The 20,391-nt window shown below is 40.2% G+C and overlaps 1 protein-coding gene across 1 annotated transcript in view; it reads left to right on the plus strand.

Moving 5' to 3' along the window:
* LOC130586898 (inactive carboxypeptidase-like protein X2) overlaps positions 1-19,984 on the plus strand; it is a gene marked incomplete at both ends in the record, with an annotated part of 32,177 nt that extends 12,193 nt beyond the window's left edge. The window contains 7 exons of the mRNA XM_057387817.1: positions 6,143-6,227; positions 6,539-6,689; positions 13,618-13,706; positions 16,390-16,513; positions 17,401-17,597; positions 18,377-18,556; positions 19,687-19,984. Of these exons, the coding sequence (XP_057243800.1) occupies positions 6,143-6,227; positions 6,539-6,689; positions 13,618-13,706; positions 16,390-16,513; positions 17,401-17,597; positions 18,377-18,556; positions 19,687-19,984 (1,124 nt within the window). The remainder of the gene's footprint in view (positions 1-6,142; positions 6,228-6,538; positions 6,690-13,617; positions 13,707-16,389; positions 16,514-17,400; positions 17,598-18,376; positions 18,557-19,686) is intronic.
* Between the last annotated feature and the right edge of the window lie 407 nt (positions 19,985-20,391).

Below are 20,391 nucleotides of genomic sequence, written 5' to 3' on the forward strand. Positions count from 1 at the left end.
CACTGTGAGGCTTCACAAGGGCAAGAAAAGCTTCTAAACCTCCAGAAGTGACTTGAAATCAAATGAGCTGAGGWTTTTTTGTAAAGGGCTGCAGCAAATGATTGCTCACACTCACTCATCTCAGCCTGGATTTGTGTATTTGGCACGTTCAGCAGGACTTGTGGCAGTGGGAAATGTTGTGTRGGGGTCATGTTGGGGACATCAGGCTCTCTCCTTGTCCCTCTTCTTGTCCCCTTCCCAAAGAGTGTCTCCTCTGCACCTCTCTCTGAGCTTGGAACCAGTGAGACCCTTCAGCATTGCTTTAAATATCCTCAAATATCTCAAACAAATAGCAGCGTTTGTTTGCTGGTTGCTGTCAGAGATTTTCATTTTCCTCTGCTTTAACATTCACATAGTGAGGCAGTGCTATAATCTTGATTTTCCTCCTCAAATACACAACTGATTTCCAAAAGTGAGATAGCCACAAAAGAAAAGAATGGCAAATCAAGAATGCCACAAAAGGAGGTTTAGAAGCAAAGGCATCACAGCTTGGTTGTGTTCAGCACATACAGAAGATTTGGTGTAGGAAGAATTTCAAACTCATGCAGATCTCTGCAAAGAGTGGCCCAAAATGATGGGTGTTAAAGCCAAAATCTTTGGGGCAGAGAATGACTCTGACTCTGGCACCTTCAGGCATTGCTGTCTGAATGTACAACAGCAAAAAACCACCCACAGCTGGCACCAGATTTTCTAGAAAGACATGAAATTCCTGTAAAACCCTGGCTGTAAGTTACAGATGTTGGGCTGGAAAGGTTTTGCAACCCCAACTCCTATTTATTGAGAAAAGCATTGAAAAATCTGTGCTGAATTCATTTTAATTCATTCAATTTTAAGCAATTCTGACCCTGAGCTTTTCTTCATAGGGCCCCCAAAGAGCTGGATTTCACAGCAGTGCATTCATTTAAGTCAGCTAGAAGCAATTTTWAAAATTAAACATTCAAATATTTCASTTATTAAAAAAATTACCCTTGCTTGCTAGTCAATCTTCATCTCTTAAATCATATTTATTTTAATTAGTTTGCAAAACTTGCTGGGCTACCTGTGGTTGGTCTGGGCAATTTTTTGACTTGGCATGTTTAGAAATTGTTTGGTAGTGGGTGATTAAAAAATTGTATCAGCATTAATATTATTATAGAATATTAATATTAATGGTTTTGCATTTAATTGCATGAGAGTAAAAATTAATTTTTCAAGCTGAAAGCCATTTAAATGCCAGCATGCTGATTCTGTTGCATGAGTCCAATTTAGGTTAAGGCTTGTCCAGCATTTTTTGGTATAGAGAATTTGCAATTTCAAGTATTTTGGCTTGTCTGTTTATATATTTATTACTGGGTACACATTTATTTGCCTGACTAGTTCTATTTTATATTAATTTTAGGGGTTTGTGTTGCAGATAAATCAAATTAGCCTAACAGCAGAAGAATAAAATGCTCAGCTGGAGCCAGGTCTGCTGTAGGTGATGCTTGTGTGAGCTCTGCTGCTGTTTGCTGGTTTCATCCCAAGAATATTAGAGAATCAAGGAATAGTTTGGGTTGGAAGGGACATGAAAAGTCATCCTGTTCTAATTTCCTTGCCAAGGACACCTTCCAATGTCCCAGGCTGCTCCCAGCCCCAATGTCCAGCCTGGCCTTGGGCACTCAAAGGGATCCAGGGGCAGCCACAGCTTCTCTGGGCACCCTGTGCCAGGGCTGCCCACCCTCCAGGGAACAATTCCTGCCCAAAATCCCATCCATCCATCCCTGCCCTCTGGCACTGTGACCCCATTCCCTGTGTCCTGTCACTCCATCCCTTGTCCCAGTCCCTCTCCACCTCTTCCGAAGCCCCTTTAGGCACTGGAAGGTGCTTTGATGTCTCCCCAGAGCCTTCTCTTCTCCAGGCTGAAGATCCCAAATTCTCTCAGCCTTCCCAGACAGGAGAGGAGCTCCCTCCCTCCCTCCAATCCTCTTCATGACCCATCYCTGCCACTCTGGGCTTGATCTTCTGCTCTCCAGCACCTGCCAGCATTCCTTGTTTGCCTCAAACCACGTGGGGTTTCCTGGATGTGGAAAAACATCCTCAGAATATAGGATGAAAGAAGTCAGATTCATTTCACTTGTTGCTTGTTCAGTTTTTCATGACTGAGAAGCTCAACTTTAAAATATCTCATGCAGCAGATGCTGYTCGAACAGAATAAACCCAAACAGCCCCAATTCTCAGCTGATCCACTGCCTGCTGGAGCCTGGGCAGGAAAAATCCTGCCTGGAATCCCTCTGCTGCTTCCCATTCTGTACTCGCTGTGTGCTCTGAGCTGGGATTCAGCCTCGTGTCCAACACACGGAAGGAAAAGTCAGGAAATTGTACCAGGGAAGGCAAGGCTCAAAAATGTTCTGTTGCTCTGGTGCTGCCATGGTTTTTTCCCTGTGCTCAGCAGCCTGATGCTGTGGTTGGATAAGGAAAAGCTGATTATTGCTGCTGTTATAGCACCGTATAGTACATTTTTTTAGCTGCTCACATAAAAATCCTTTGTTATTTTGGAATTATAGGATCAGGAACCTGCCAAGGCTGTAGGAGATCTGCTTTTAATTCTCTGCTTTGATTCAGGTTTACTCTCTGCCCCTGGGCAGGTCATTTAATCCCTCAGCTTCTTTTTTTTTGGATGAAAATGGAAAAGCAGGACGTTTCCATGCATGAAAAGAAATTGAATTTGAAATTGAAGGTGTTCAAATAAGCTTTGTCTAAAGCCARTGCATTACAGATAAAACCCGAGTAATTAGTAATAATTCAAAACCCCACCACATTAAGTGAATTTGAATCATATTTTGATTTTTGCATTTACTTCCTCTGAAAGGAATCGATTAATGTTGGCAATGGATGCTGAGATTTTTCAGATAGGCTGCTTGTGAAGAGATAAGGCAGGCACAAATTTTAAAAAAGGGTTATTACTGGGATGCACCTGAATCTAAAGGATTGCTGACAAATCTGTATCTCGTGATCTCTTTCCAGCATTGGTGAAATTTGTGAGGCAGAAGTGGCTCTTTGGGGCTCAGGGAGATGAACTGAGGGGAACTTCAGACACTCGTGAATTGTCACACGATGGTTTCTGTCCCTTTGCCCTCTGCCAAGAGAGCTCCATAATTAATGCACTCTTTTCTGAATGCTGGCCTTGGGCTTCCCCTGAATTCTGTCTCCTCAGCTCTGTAAACCCAACAAATATCTGTATTTTTCTCTTCAGAGTGTAACGGTAGGTCCTGGGAGRTTTTATAGAGTGAGAACAGAAGATCTTCCCTAAAATAACAGCAGGGACATCCTGAGTCCTGGAGATCATTACAGCTTTCTCTCAGTCTCCCTTAGACAGCTTTATTGCTCAGTKCTGATGGGCCCCAAATAGATTGGATGTGACAGAAATCCCTGTCTGCAAATCCCAAAGCCGAGGAGATGGATCTTGGTGTCACCAGGTAATCACACAAATTCCCCAATACTCCTTCTTTGCTTTAGCTGTCCTGTTCCTCTGATGGATTGCCACAAAACAGCAATTTTGGGAAGATTTCTGTGCCTACAGGAATAAACCATGTCTGTGTGGTTCTCCTGGATTCCAGGCAGTGCAGCTCTTGCTGTAAAGGGGCTGAAGCATGTGCTGCACATCCAGCTGCTTCCTGGGGTTAGCAGAGCTCCTGTGCCACAAATGGCTGTGAAAACTGGGGAAGATTTAATGTTTTGGATGTTCTTCTGCTGCTCTGGAGCTGTGGAAGCATCTGGGATTTGAAGATACTCTGTCAGAAGCCCTGAGCATCAAGAATTTTGGGTTTTTTGTTTCCAGATCCTCTGGCCACAAGAACATACAGAATCCCCCTTCCCCTTCACCATGTGGGTGAAGGCTTTTTTAGGCAGAAGGTGCCATTTCTCAGGAGAGTCTGAATTTACAGCAGCCTTCTTGGTATTATCAGAAGCTGGGTTTTTTAATGGCATTGGGGGGAAAAAGAGGGAAGAATTTAAGCCCCTGGGGCAGTTTTACTTTCTTTCATCACCCTTGTCCTGGCACTCCATGTCCTTGTCACAAGTCCCTCTCCTTCTTTCTCATCATCTCCTTTCCTTGCCGGAAATAAAACTGCCTTTCTTCAATTTAAGAATACAGAGAAGTTGAGGGAAGAAAGTAAAGTTCTTTGCAAGAGTCAGTAGAAATTTATGCAGCGTGCTGAAGTCACTGTTTATTTTGTTGTGTGTCATTTATCATTTTACAGCCAAATACTAGAGATGCCAGCAGGGCACTTCTCAACTCTCCAGTAAATCTCCAACCCCAGGAGCCCTTCCACTGAAAGGCAGACAATTAGTATTTTCAGAGTGCTGCTAACTTGTTACAGTTGTTTACCAAATACTAAAGTTGTGTGCATGACAAGTGATAGATGTACCCTTCTTTTCATTACGATAACAAAAAGTTCAGYCTGCTTGGCAATAGTCAAGATTTTTCCATTTAATCTAACATGAATGGCAAAATCTATTCATTTAAGGGGGCTGGTGAAAGAGTTGCAAAGGACTGGTTTAGTGTCTAAAACAGAGGTGGGTTTGTTCAGTCTTTTTTTTTTTAAAAAACCTCATATTTTTACTTTTGGTGGCATTAGTATATAATGCCCAGAGCTGATTTTCCAAATCCTGCTAAATATTTATCTCATCTTTGGTTTTAGGTGTGTGAAAAAATCCAAAAATTCTGTTGGGCTGTTTTGCACAAGGCTTGGTGAACTTGGGCTGATCTTGGGGGCTGATGGTTTTTCTCTTGTTCCATCCTTTCCCCTTTTTTGCTCTTCATTAGATTCTCTTTAGTGAGCACATAAAGGCTGGTTTGTCCCTTTGAACACGAGCACAGTGGGTTCAGTGTGTGTGTGTCAGTGTTCATAGGTAGTTTGTTAATATTATTAGTTGATTTTAAAAGAAATAACAAAGCAAAGTTGTATTTGTACAGGAGCAGTACAAGAGGAAGATTTTTTGGTGTGTCATTCCTTCCAGGTATTGCTGATCTCTGATTTATATGCTCTGATGATTCTCCAGTACCTGCCCCAATGGCCCTTTTCTTCTCTCCAGTGCCCAGAGCTTTCCTTACCCTGGTTTCACTCCCAGCCATGTGATTTTAGCTTAGCTAAGAACCTGTGTTGGAGAAGGGCAGCTCCTGCTGGGTGCACATGATCATTTTAYATCCAAAAATACAGAAATTCATCACCCTGGACTGAATTCATGGTATGAACCTTTCTCCAAGCCACAGYTCTCCTCCAAGTCCCTGCCTGCTCAAAGCAGGTGTTAAGGGAAAAAAATAAATCCCTGCTGCTCTTTCTGAGTAAAACCTATGAGAGAAAAGTTGGGCATTGTCTTCTCCAGCCTTTTCCACACCTGTACACACAGTTCCCTGGGTCATGCCCAAATGTGAAACTCCATAGCTTCAACTCCAGAATATAGGAAGCAACATTTTATACTTCCTCACATTTTTCTTTGGCTGGATGCAGATGAGGCATAACTGGAGTATTTGACTTTTTAGATGAAAGGGGATTTTGCTGTAAATCAGACAAGATTAGAAAAATCAGCCTGTTGGGGATTGATCAGGATATTGTAGGAGTGCAGTAGTCCTGTGATCAATTGTCTCTCTCTCCCTCTTGCTAATAAATAGAAGAATAACTGCAGGCTCCAGTTATTCCTCTATTGAAAGAAATGGAAATTTTGCTGGTTGAAATTCACAGATGTTTCATCCTTGAGGATTTATTACTTTTTTTTTCCATCCTSTCTGATAATAACAGCAGAATTAATAAATGTTCTGCAGCTGAAAAGATGATCTTTGAAAACTGCATAAATCTGTTCTAGATAAGACATTTATCCCAGGCTTTGCATATGAAAAGAAAGGAGAGCAGCAAGTCTCTCACCTCCTGGAATCCYAGAATATTATCTCAACAGGATTTTGCTTCTATGTGCTAGGATTTTCGAATTGTCTGTTGAATCAAGATTGGCATGACTTTGCCAAATGGGATTTCCATCGCTGGCAGCCTCACAGGCTTGATTATATTAAATAATGTGCAGTCATTTTAAGTTATTCTAAGTAATTCTAAGTTATGAAAAGTCACTTTTTTATTCTCTGTCTTTTTTCCAGGAGTAACTGGGTGACCTCTTACAGAGTGCTGGTGAGCAATGACAGCCATGCGTGGACCGCGGTCAGAAACGAATCTGGAGATGTGGTGAGTGGAACGAAACGTGTTTTGTGAAAATCAGAGGTGGGGAAGCAGGGGCTGGCCACAGATCATTCATAATCTGTATTTTATGATTTTAACATACAATATTTAATAGAGTAATTTAGTAGAGTATGCCTTAAAGGCAGCATTTCTCGGATGAAAAGAGCAAATCCCACAGTGCAGAAATGGACACAGAATTCTCTGGGGGGAATGGGGGGATTGCACTCCTCAAAGACGTGAAAGGTGATTTCATATTTCTATTCCAAAACCTGCTAAGGGACATTTTGAAGCACTGATTYTGCTGTTTTCCTGCCCAGATTTTCGAAGGGAACAGCGAGAAGGAGATCCCGGTGCTGAACATGCTGCCGGTGCCGCTGGTGGCGCGGTACATCCGCATCAACCCCCGCTCCTGGTTCCAGGAGGGCAGCATCTGCATGAGGCTGGAAATCCTGGGCTGCCCCTTGCCAGGTGAGATTGAAATGGTTCAGAAATTTCATTTCCTTTATGAAATGAAATATCTCTCTCTTTTTGATATAATATTTGTATTTAATTGTTGTGCAATTAGTTGTTGTGCAAAAAGAACCCAAAATATCTGCCCGAGCCTGCAGACAATACCAGGATAATTTTGGATCTGCAACCCCACAGTACCTGAAAGTGCCTTTATTGATTAAACAAGATTGAAAGGATGACCTAACAAGATTTTCTGTGCTGTTTGGAATAAATCTTCCTGAGTGCACYTGTACAATGGAGGCAATGGGATTTTGCATTGGGACAGCCACTTGCAGATGCCTTAAACTTCTAAGGCAAGAAAGAACAATTATACTTACATAGCCTGGTTTTTATTTTTTAATTTTTTTTTTATTATATGAAATTAATTTTATTTATTATGGAAGGCCACAGGACTTCCCTGAAATATTTTGAAGCCAAGTCCTCTCTAAGCACTGAATTAGTGCTTAGCTTGCAGAGAGGAAGGAGGGGAGGTGGGATTGTAAGGAATTTCCGGGATTATTTCAAGTGTTGTTAAATCCAGCATGATCCTTGGTAATCCAGAAGTGAAGGGAAATTGTTCCATGCTATGCAAGGCCACTTAAAAAAACCCCTAAAACAGTCAATACTGCAAATTCTGGCAAAGCCATGATTTTCCTAAGCACATTGTGAAGGACGAATATTGTGGTGGATTTATGTCTTCATTTCTGTGTTGTACATAAATATATATATAAATAAATATTTATATGTAAATGTATATAAATATTTAAAAATCCTCTTTGCTCAGCCCTTTTCCAAGTTGCTCAATACTCATTCCACACCTCCCATCTGCACTTTTTTATTGTTTTCTTTGATCTCAAATCCTGGCACCCTGGGATTTTTTTTTGGCAAAGGTCTATCAATAGGGTTTTAAGAAATACTAGAACCAGAAAAAAAAAAGCCTTTCCAGAGCCTTTCAGTGCTGCTTTTACTGCTCCTGCCTCTATCCAGAGCCTTGCTGCCTCCAGWTCCTCTGATGATGTAGGATCTTCACATGCCAAGCAGGGATAGCCTGATTTTTATCCTTTAGATGTTTAAATACTCAAGGAGAAAAAGTAGAGTTTGGGATGTGGAAGGCATAAATCTCTGCCAAAGAGAAGTGTGGGTCAAGTATTGATTTAGTTAAATTCATAATCTATATTTTATAATTTTAACATACAATATTTAATAATTGTAGGTTTTAGATAATCTATTTTTATGTAGATAATCTGTTTGTATATAATTATAATTAATAATTTTAAATTTATTTAAAGTAATAAAATTTAAGCTGCAGATATGTTGCCATGAAGCACTGAAATTTAGCAGCACACAGACAAAGCGCTGTTGGTGGGTTAAAAATGCATCCTGGACTTGATGGCAGTGACCAATGGATAAGAATTTTCACGTTTTCAGGAGAATTCTGATTTCTTTTATCTGTGAGTTTAGAAAATTCCCTCTCTATGAATTGTTTTTTTCCCCACTGTGATGGGCAATTCCACAGGCAGTTTTTCCCCTCAGCTCTTGAAAGGGCTCTCAGAGGGCAATGTTTTATCCCAAATTCCTGTGGGGGTTTGCAGAGGACACACTCTGTAAACCAGGGTGTGAGGCTGAAGGAGAAGGAACCTTTCCTCATCATCGTGACTTTAGTGACACACAGGACACACACAGAGGTCTCCAGAGAATAACAGGGATCACACTCAAATTGTTTTGGAGGGAAATTTGAAAAGAAATTCTCCTTATCCCTTCTGTTCTGTGAAACTGTGCCTAAACAGGAAAAAGTAAAAATGACAGTATTTGGAAAGGTGATTTTTATGAAGTGGAGCAGTTTTTCACTCTGGATTCTGACTGGATTTGCACCCAGGACCAAATTCTGACTGGATTTTGCACCCAGGGCCAAATTCTGCTTGGCACTGTTGGCATTTTTCACCCTTCAGCTTCACTCTCTGTCAGTGGGTGAAGGTGGGAACACCTCTGCTCTTCCATTACCATCTTTCTGAGTGCTCTTCCAGCTTTTCACAGATCTCAGATCCGCGTGGAAATGGCGTCAGTGCGTCCTCCCGCTCGTCATTTATGGAGTTAATTGCCCGCAGTGGCCGATTCAGTGTGYTCCTGAAAGAAAATACCAGAATCATTCATTGAGGAACACAATGGCMATGGGGTGTGTGCGTTCAGAAAGTAATTGGACTGAGGAACTAATAGGTTTTGATAAGTGCTGACCCATCTTTTTAGCTCAGACAGAGCTGGCGTTTCTTTCTCCTCGCTCGTTTTGTGCGTCGCACGCGAGGCACCCCGGACAAAGCTGTTCCTCAGGTTGCAGAGGCCTTTCCATGCACGTTTTCTTCCTCTAGGATGGGGCATTTTTTTTGCAGCTCCCTCTGAGTGGATTCCTCACCCTTTTTTGGTGTCATTTTGCTCGTTCCAAGTTGGATATCCGCAGGGTTTGGCAGTGATTTTGACGGTGCTGCTCTGACACTCTCTGTTGACTGTGGGACTTCAAATCCTGTTTTCTGGCAGTTTTTTCCCATAAAATTAACCAATTCTCCTAAATTCACCAAAATCAGAAGGTGGAGCTCTGTTAGTTCACACAGCTCTAGCTTTTCCAAAACCCAGTGACATGGGACATAGAGAAATAACCCAACAGAAGGAATCTGGAAGGAAATAAACCCATTTTTCATAACTCTGAATTTCTTTTTGAGTCCTCTAGTCTTGTAATTTTAGGGTTTATGTCTTTATTAATCTCTGAATATTTCAAATCTCTCAAATCATTGGCATTCAGTCCGTGCTCTGTATCAGCTTTCCATCAAGCAGGCTCACAAGGGAGGGTAATAATAAGGAGAAAGGATAAAAGGTAAAGACAAAACCTGAATAAGATTGATATTCTAGGAAAGCTTGTTAACACTGCCAGAATGAGATGGAAATGGTTAAAGCCTGCTGGAAGCCATTCCTTTGGGTAAGGCTCTGTCCATTAAACCTACTGCATGTGGTAGATACACCAAAAAATGGATAAATCATGATAAAACACGATCTGGATAATTGAAACAGGGAAAACACGGCTTATCTAATCTGTATGATATAAGATTATAAAAATATATAGTATTATATATAACTGGTATAAGATTATCATTTTTATCAGTGAAATGATTATATCTTATCCATAACATACATTTTTTGTTGTATCACAGGCTGGTTTGGACAAACARCTTTTTCTAGACTGTTAGTAGCTCTAAAAAATAAAAAAATCTGTGTTATCCAGCTGTGTCAATGCTGTGTTCTGGGCAACAAAAGGGATTTGCTGTTTCACCAAGGGAAAAGCATTTCTGTGTGGAGGAAAGATGCCAGAAAATCCTAAAAGATGCCAGAAAATCCTACCTAGAGCAACAATCAGCGCTGCCATGTCTCGCTGGGCAAAAAGAGGACAAAACCCACGAGCATAATTCCTTCTCCACTCTCCAAAATTGCTGTTATTTACACAGATGGAGACTGACACACACAATCTTKTGCAGTTGCCTCAGAGGGATGGATGTACCCTCTTTGCCTTTTCTTTCTCAAACCTAAGGAAGGTCAAGAAGGAATTTTGTATGATCAAAAATGCCCAGAGATTGGAGAGGGAAAATCGGTTGAGTTCTTCATGCATTTATTTATATTGTAGAGTATTCGAGGCAAGAGGCAATTATTTTAATGGAATAAATTTGTGATGAAATTTAATTTTTAATAGTTCTTACAGAGAAAACTCACTGGTACCATGATTATGCCATTACTTTGAATCCRAGATAAAAAATGAACTTTAACAACTCTGTAATGGAGCTCTGTGTTTTGCAGTGGCTCCAGTCTTATTTTTATTGCTTCTCTCTTAGTGCCAGGCTACCTGTCCAAGTCTAGAATTGTTCATTTCTTGATAAAAATGTGACTTTCTACAAGTATCTTTCATAAATTCTAATGTAAACAGCAGCTTTAAACCCAGCAAACAACTTCTGAGAGTAAAAGGAAAAAGGAATCCACCTATAGCTGAAAAATATTATTTCATTGTTGATTTAATGTGTGATGCTAATGCTCCTGAGCAATGTTTATGAGGCTGCCATGAAACAGATCATGTGGAAAAAAACTTAGGATCACCTGATGTGGCTGCCAGTGGATTTATTTCARGATTACACATGTGCTGTCTGTGAGATGTTCAGTTTTGTGAAGACAAGCCAAATTCACTTAAATTACATGGAAATTTAAAAAAAAAATCAGTGATTTGCAAAATAGCATGTTGGGGTTTTTAAGGCACTCTAAAGGATTTAGAGCAGAATACTCTTTTTATTAAAAACTTCTCTGAATCACTTGGATTGACATAATTTTGTCCWGCTTTTGGAGAACTTCTGTGCTCACAAAGCTCCTTTAGTACAAAACCACCCAGCTCAGGGCAGGATTCCTGTAAGAATGAAGCAGGGAACAAATCCTGTTGGGAATGGGCACAAGTTTTGCTTTCTAAATGAGAGGTTTTTGGTAATATTCCCTTGTGAGTGTTGATTTCAAGAAATCACAGATTTCACATCTTGCCTTATAAGGGCCATTTAAATGAACACTGAACCCTAAAGGAGGAGCCAAAGATCAGCAAAAAGGGTGGGGAAAGATTTTGAGAAAGGGTCTGGGCTGACAGGWCACAGGGAATGGCTTCAAACTTCATAAAATCTGCCAGTGACACAGAGATAGATTAGTAGTAAAAACCCCTAATATATTCCTCTGAATAAATCCTGCCACAGTTCAGCAGGATCTTTTCTCCWTGGAGGAAACAGAGACTTTTTGAGAAATTTCTATAAATAAATTGATATATTTCTGTTATAACTCTTCCATGATTTGAGTTTCTCAGTCACTTCTTCTCTGCTTTATTAAAGGAAATAACTTTTGCCAAAGTGGACACATCCAGCTGTGCACAAGCCCTGTTTGCCTTCCTACATTTTAGCTTTTAATTTCTAATCTGTATTCCTGCTGCAGCAGAAATCCAGTGATCCAAGGAGGTCCCAGCAGAGCCTGGCAAAATTTGAGTGTTAATTCCCTTGGGACCTGTCAGATTGTGCTCTGTCATTGAGGAAGGGCCAGGGATACAATCATTCTCACTGCACAATTTTTTWAAATTTCCATCAGCTCTACAGCACTCCCATCATTCCCATGATATTCTTGTTTGATGTATGGAAAAAGAGCCAGGATTTGAAAGGAATGGGATTAAAGTATCAGGGAAAAAAAATTGGTTGCTGTATATTTTGGCTCGTGGTGATAGAGAAAACCTTCAACTTCCTGGCAGTTTTATGATGTTTATTTTTATCTTTTTACAAGGCAGGGATATTTTTTCAATTATGAGGATATTCTGTGGGGCATTAAACACATTCTCTCTTTTGAGAAGAAGCGTTTTTTTTTTTTTAATTATTTCCATTTGTCATCCATCAGTTTATTAACAAGTAGTTTCTATAAATTAACATGGGTTTTGATGAGAGAAGATGATTTTTTTGATATTTTTCAGTCATATTTGCAGAGCAGCCTTCAAGTGACCTTCCAATATCTCTGCTGCAGATTAGGAAATGTGGAAGTGGAGGCAAGGATGGGTCAGGTTACTGTGAAGTTTAATGGAACTTGCCTATTTCATTTCATAAATAAATTAAATGGTACARAAGACCCAAAAAATTTTAGAATTTTATGGGAATATTTAGTGGTTTTAATGTCAGAAATATGAAACTTTAAAATTTTGTTGTAAAGTATTTTTCAGTGTTACGAGTTTTCTATAAGTCCATTGAGGGTTTGTTGCTGTGGGATGGTAACTGTGAATTCTTCCTACTGAGAATTGTTCTCTTTCCCCCCCAGAAAAAGTCACAACTGACAGGTGCTGATGTTTAAAACCATTTTTCTTCCCTAAAAACTTCTTGAGTTGCAATCAGACAGGACAATACTTAGACTTTTTCATATTTCCCTTTCCCCCCAATAATTTTAAGCCAATGAAGACGATTTTGTGTGAAGCGAAACAATTTTTCATAAAAGCCTGACAACCCTGGCTTGACAAATGATTACTCAAAATTCCAGACATCCCAGATGTGGCAAGTCAAGGAATGTGTCTGATGTTGTCCAAATAGACTTGTTTGTCTCTGAAAATAAATCACAATAGATTAAGATAGGAGCACATCTAGCAGGAGCTTCAAAGCTGAGCCATAATAATTTTGGCCTGGTTTTGTTTTTTTTTTCCAGGTGAAGGGTCTGGAATGTCAAGGAGACAAAAGATTTTTTTCTAACCACATATCCTCCTTTGATCCTTCAAATACACAAACTATAAATAATATCCATAAACAAGGCGAATATGTAAATTTTTAAGTAACAAAGACCTCTGACTTCCACAAGAATTCTTTTGGAAGATAATTAGGAATGTTTATTATGCACAGTTTCTCGTTTCCATGTTTTGCAAGCAGTGCACAGCCTTGGAAAATACTCATCAGGAAAACTAAAATTACTCGCAATAGTAAATTAATCAAGTGGACACAAAGCATTTACCGTGGCTTTTCCCTCTAATTTGATTTTTCTTCCACTCTTTTATCTTGCATCTGACTCATCATTTCCCAATGACWTTTCCCTCTGCAGCCTTAGGCTGCCCTTCTGCTTTTCTGTTGAAGTTTATTTTTTTTGTGCAGAGGAGCTGTCTGGAAAGCTGATGCCTCTTTGCTTTTGTTTGGATCTACATGAATTTATTTGTGCAGTGATTAGAAGTATTCAAATTTTTTTTCCTCTGAGTTTTGCTTTTGAAAACCTATTTTAAGTCCACACAGGACGGTGGAATTCAGATTTCCATGTTTCTTTCATGATTTGTGCCAAAGCACCTCTGTATCTGAAATTCCTAAGGATGTAAAAACTCTTTTATTTCTTTCCTCAGACCCAAATAATTATTACCACAGAAGAAATGAAATGACAACCACAGACAATCTGGACTTCAAGCATCACAACTACAAGGAAATGAGGCAGGTAGGCAAAGAGGCTGGTGTGTGATGGAGGGGGGATGGGTGCAGCTTTTTCAGCCTTATGGAATCTGAATTCCACCTCTTACAAATATAATTAAATTTTCTCTGCAATATACTTTTAAAATAAGTTTTCCTGGTTTAATTTATTAAAGCATCAGTCTAGTAAAATCTCAGTCTTAATTTGTACATTATCTAATGTTAAAGAGGTGACTCTACATGACAGAGGGAGTATTTACATAAAATGTGCCACTCTCTTTCTTCCATGTGTATTTGAGTGGTGAATGACACAGTGATTTCTCCTTCTAGATTTGGTTCTGATTTATCCATCAGTTTTCTCATAAATTTCAGTGAGTCTGGATAATCAGAATTATAGAGCCCAATTTCCCATTCACACCTGTGAAAATCAGCAAAAACTCACCAAAAACACCAGGAAAAAAATCCTATTTAAATTATTTTAACCCTACCAGATTTGTTAATCTCGTTTCTTTAACTTCTAACAGCCAACCTTGTTCTCAGCTTTGTTATTGTTTTCAATTTTGCTTCACATCACCACAGACACAAGTGTGGGTTGTCCTGAAGAAATATTTCTGCCCGTTTTCTCGTCAAATACAAAGTTAATACGTTTGGACTTGATGTGTGTGAATCACTTGCTGTGTGCTGGATTTTCGGGGTATTTATACTGCATGAATCACCGCCGGTTTTTACTGAGCAATTGTGTACTGAGTCACACRTTTATTTTGGTGGAGATTTCATGGCCTGTATTCCTCAGTGTGAAGATCAGACGAGTAGGAACTCAATTGGCATAATTACTGTCAAGAACAATAAAATAAAATGTATTTATGTTGTCACTGCGGAAAGGCAGGTTGGTCAGGTTAGAAATATCTTGGGGGGAAAAAGCCACAGATTTAAAGCAAAATGGTTTTGCACTCTTCGTCTCAGTGGAAAATCTGTGACTGTGGCTGAGAGGAGTGAACTGGGTTTGTGCTCTCCCAGTTTCTGCTTTCCTCTGTGTCAAAATAGTAAATTTGTTTAGAGCTCATTGGATTTTAATTGCTGGTAGGCAGAAGATTGTGGGTTGCATTGCAGCAAGTCTTAAATTCCCAAGACTATTCTTAAAACTTAAGTGCAAAATGAAATAATTACTGCCAGATTCAACTTCTTATTAAAAACAAACAAACCAGAAACAAAAATCACAAAAAAAAATCACCTAACCCCTCCAAAATATACATGATTTTCACTTTTCATAGCTACCCCACCACCAACCATCTTGGAAAAATGCTGTTCTTTGAAGTGATTTATTATAAATACTGAAGGAGGAGGAGATGATGTTCCCTGGGCCATGTTTTGGGAGAATTACATCACATTGCAATAAATCAAATATTGTGAGAGGGAGGGATTTTCTCAGTTTCAAGTTATTTTAATAGAACTCCCTGCCAAGGAAGATGAAATTTGTAGTTCCATATTTTTTTCTTGCAAAAGAGCATTCAATATTCTTCCTCCAGCCAGTGGGAACACTGGCTGTATCTTGTGTGAGGAATTCAAGATTGTTTTGCAGCGCAAAATATTTATATGTGTTCATTTATATGTATATTTTCATATGTATTAATGTGGTTTAGGAAACTGTTAAATGGGTTGATGTGGAGGTTTGAGTACAACATCATCTTTGAGACAGCAAACCCAGATGACAGGTGAAATACTGTTCCATTTGCTGGAAAAGGATGTGAGAAGTTCAAATGTGAAATATCTTCATTTTCAGCATTGTGTTTCCATAAATATTAACAATTCCATAATTAATTAACAATTAAAATTGCATGTATGTGTTACCGAAAGAGCCACAGCAAAGGTTGCTACAGAGGCTCTAATTCAGGAAAAGTTTTTTGACTCAGAAAATAATCACATGTTTGCAATTAAAGATTGGTTAAGGCCAACACAAACATTTCCACTGAATTTAATGTATTTTGAACTTGGTTCTAAGCATTTTTCTCACTATTAATGATCATTTCCATACTTTCAACCACTTTTCTAAATTGATGTTCTTGGTGTTCTGTGAGCACTGCAGTGCCAGGCACGTCAGAAAAGTTTCTGCTCCGGGGAATTTTCAGAGGCAGAAATTTCTCTGCTGATTTTCAGAGACAACAGGCTCACCTTTCCTCTTTCTCAGCTCATGGAGCTGCAGGGATGCAGGGRTRCATCAGCCAGCTGAGTTTCCTTCCATTTGAATGAAGTGTGAGGAGACAAATTAGTAGACACAGATCTGATTCAGTGATATTATTGATAAAGTACAGTTTGAGCCTTTAGCTAAAACGGAATTTTTTAATGCAGTATCTCTACTTGCTGGCAGAGTGAAAAAAAAAAATATTTCTATTGGAGAGAATGTGGCAACCTGCAAAGTAAATGCTGTGCTCTGACACTGTGAGTCACCTCAAGTCCCTTACCTACAGTACATCACAGAGTGTGGTTGCTTTAATTACTCTCCATTATTTTAATTACTCTCCACTGCATAATGTTTAAAAAATGTGATAGCAGAGCCATGAATTCATGAACGAAACATAAAGCTTTTACAACTAAGAAATAATCAGAGAAGCAAATGGAGATTTTGTGCCACATCCAATTTAGAATGAACCAGTGGATCTATTTTGATGCTGCATTTTCTAAATATGTCTCTCTTTTTTTGTTGTTGTTGGCAGTTGATGAAAACTGTGAATAAAATGTGCCCAAATATCACAAGAATTTACAATATTGGAAAAAGCAACCAAGGACTGAAGCTGTACGCCGTCGAGATTTCTGACAACCCAGGAGAACACGAAGTTGGTTAGGATTTAGTTTTAACTAAATCTATTAAAGGGGTGCTGGGGTTGGGGGTTTTTTCCCCTCCTCTTTCTCTGTATCTGCACTAATTACCACTGATGGAATTATATTCTTGGCAGCAAAGATTTCAAATGTATGTGGGAGGAACCTCAGCACTGTATTTCTAAAATGGGAAGAGGAGGGTGAACACAGATAGGAGACATTTTGAATGTGGGATCGAATTCTTTAATAATCATTCCTTACAGTAATAAAATAAAAATGAATTCTAGTGCAGGGGGATGGGTTTTAGTTGTGGAGATTGATGTCGTTTGGGATAGAAATTTACCTTTTTTATGTAGGGTGAATGCATTGCAAGCAGTGGCAAGTCAAAAGTGGCAAATCATCTTTAGGTGAGGGCTGGGGCACAACTTTACCATGATATAAGTCTTTAATATAGTTTTTGGCCCTTCTCACGTTGGTAGTGCCTGGGACAGCTGTCTGGATAAAGCAATTCTGTGCTTTTCCGTGTCCATGAATACTCTGACGTGTTTAAATTGGTTGTTAGGAAAATTATCTTCTGTCCCAAAGAACAGCTGGCAATGTATCTTTCATGTTATTTTTAGACTATCAGAACTGTTAAAATCTACCTCTAATGTTCTAAAATTGTGAGTATAATTTAAAATATATTTAATTTTAAAATGGGTTTGGAGGCTTTGTACAGTGTCTTTAGATATCACGGATACATAAGCTGGTCGTGAAATAGCAACAGAAGTTGCTATTTTGAAAAGTTACATTTTCACCCCTTATTCGTGTAGTTAAGACATTTCTCCAGCTTCACTTTAGGGAAATATTGCTGATTGACATTGATGGCGTTTGACCACAACTCTGCTCCGTGTTTTTTTCCCCCCCAGGGGAGCCAGAATTCCACTACATCGCGGGAGCTCACGGGAACGAGGTGCTGGGYCGGGAGCTGATCCTTCTGCTGATGCAGTTCATGTGCCAGGAGTACCTGGCTGGGAACCCACGCATCGTTCACCTCATCGAGGGCACGAGGATCCACCTGCTGCCCTCAGTGAACCCTGACGGATATGACAAAGCCTACAAAGCGGTAATGGGATGATGAACTCATCGAGGAATTGTTGTCTTTCCGTTAGATGTATCAAAAACGCTCCTCTTGTTGTTGGTTTTGAAGGTTGTATTTTGCGAGCGAGCAAAGTTTAGAAATTAAAAGATGAGCGCGTCAAAGTGAGCGCAGAGCACTGAAACATGTTGGGGAAAAGTGGAAAGAAAATGTATTTTGTGTGATGTTGGGTAATGGGAAAATGTGCGTGGAAAGAAGGGCCACAAAGACTGCCAGAAAAAAGACATCATGAGGTGCCCACTAGGAAAAAATGGAAAATTCATGCAGGCTGTTTCTCATGAGAAACCAAGCTCAGCACGTGAAAATCTGCATTCCTCCACAGCTGAAATTTAATAGTGTGCCTTTAAGGAGAGCACAGTGTGTTGTGCATCGCAATAATTCAGTCTGGATGAGGACAGACACCAGGAAAAATTGTAGGGGCTGGTCAAAATCTTCCAGAGCAGTCTAGAGAAGACTGGAGCAGAAAAGTCAGAGTCGTAGTCATGGGAGGGAATGTGTGCTGTCTCCATTGAAAGATACATTTTGGCAAACCTCAAGTAACTTTTCATTGTTTTTGCTTTACCTTGTTCAAGACTTCATAAGAAATTAAAAAAGAAAAAGGGCCAATTATACTTTTTCAGCTATTTAAATACTTAATCTTCCACTTTTCTGCATTAGAATTACCTCTGGCCCATTTCAAAACTTTCGCAGGCTGTCCTATTCTGAATGAACATTAATCTTTATTTTTTCCCTTTTTTAACTCTAAGGGTTCAGAATTGGGGGGCTGGTCTCTAGGACGGTGGACTCAGGACGGCATTGACATCAACAATAACTTCCCTGATTTAAACTCTCTCCTCTGGGAGTCAGAAGATCAGAAGAAGAGCAAAAGGAAAGTTCCAAACCATCACATCCCGATCCCTGACTGGTACCTGTCAGAAAATGCCACTGTGAGTACGGCCCAGAGAGGGGACATGAGGGCTGGGATGTGCTGAGGGATTCAGATTTACATTCCTCAAAAAATAAACAACTTGGGAATAAATCCCACACCTGATCTAAGCTCCCCGTCAGCACTTCCCTGTATGTCAGTGGAAATAAAAATGCACCAAAAAAGGCCCATTCACCCTCAGGTTTTACAGGCAGAAATTGAGGAAGGAACTGTTTCCTTGAGGTTTTTCTTTTCCCTCAGCTGTTTTGAGAAACTGGAGGACTCAATACCCAACTTTTAGGCAGCAACAAATCAACAGGGAGAAGCATTCCATGAGCTCAGACAGGTTTCGTGGCGTAGATGAGCTCTTTAAAAACTCACTCACAGATTTCTCCTGGGATTTTCCTACTTGGTCTTATTTGAAATATATTCTTATCTTGAATAACATAGCAACAGATCAGGCATGTGCAAAACCAATGCAGTGGCTTGTGCTCAAGTTGTTTATTTGATCGTAGTGACAGAAATTCAACTTCTTTTTGCCTGACCTTTGAAATATTATGGCAGCTATTAATAGCAGCTTCACTGTGGCAGGGTTTAGCACTTTAGAATCACAGAATCATGGAATAGTTACAGATTAAAGGGGGCTCTGGAGATCATCCAGTCCAACCCCATGCCCAGGCAGGGTCACCTGGAGCGGGTGACACAGGAACACTCCCAGGTGGGTTTGGGATGTCTGCAGAGAGGGAGACTCCCTGGGCAGCTGTTCCAGGGCTCTGCCACACTCATGGAAAAAAGTCCATCCTCATGTTGAGGTGAAACTTCTCGAGTTTTAATTTATAGCCATTATTTCCATGTTTAAAGTCACTTATTTTGGAAACCAAAAGAGGGGGACCAGCATCACCCCCTGACATCCCTTTCAGTTCCTGCTGTTGGCCTCACGCAACATAGATGCTCCTGTTCCATGAATTAGTGACATAAAGGATTTTTTAGGTATTAAGGGATGTCTGTAACCTCCCTTCTCCTTGCCCACACCCCTTCTGCTGGCTCCTCACTCTCAGGAACTCCCAGCAGAGCTCCTGAGCCTGGGATCTCCCTCTGAAACACCATCATCCCATTTCCAAGCTGCATCAGAGCTGTTTCTTCCCCTCCCAGGTGGCAGTGGAGACACGAGCAATCATAGCCTGGATGGAAAAAATCCCTTTCGTGCTGGGTGGCAACTTGCAAGGGGGAGAGCTGGTGGTGGCCTATCCCTACGACATGGTGAGATCCATGTGGAAAACCCAGGATTACACCCCCACGCCCGACGACCACGTCTTCCGCTGGCTGGCGTATTCCTACGCCTCCACACACCGGCTGATGACGGACGCCAGGAGGAGAGCCTGCCACACCGAGGACTTCCAGAAGGAGGATGGCACTGTCAACGGAGCCTCCTGGCACACCGTGGCTGGAAGTGAGTGGTACAGGCTCTAATTAGGGTTATCTCGCTAATTAGGATAAAGCCGTTGATGCCGGATTATTATTGCCTTTCCTTTTTATGTATCCTTTTATATATTTTTATTCCCTTTTTGGATATTTTCTGTTCCCTTTATGTATCCCTTAGTTCTCTTAGTATATATGCTTGTAATTCTGATATTCCAGCTTAGTTTAGGGGTTCTGCTGGGCAGAGAGACCAAACATCCTCAGGAAAACGTCAGTGTACCCTGTGCCATCCTAAACCTGAGGCTCCAGCCCTGGGTGAAGCCTCCTCTCTGGAACATTTTGTGTAAACTGAGCTCTGGCCTCTGGCATTCCGAGGAAAAATTCTTTAAAATAGAGAAACATTACTTCATTTGTTAAGTTTCTTATTAGAAAATCCCA

This window comes from Malurus melanocephalus, unplaced genomic scaffold (assembly GCF_030028575.1).
Source record: "Malurus melanocephalus ecotype Western Australia unplaced genomic scaffold, MMel_1.1 scaffold_1386, whole genome shotgun sequence".
NCBI lineage: Eukaryota > Metazoa > Chordata > Aves > Passeriformes > Maluridae > Malurus > Malurus melanocephalus.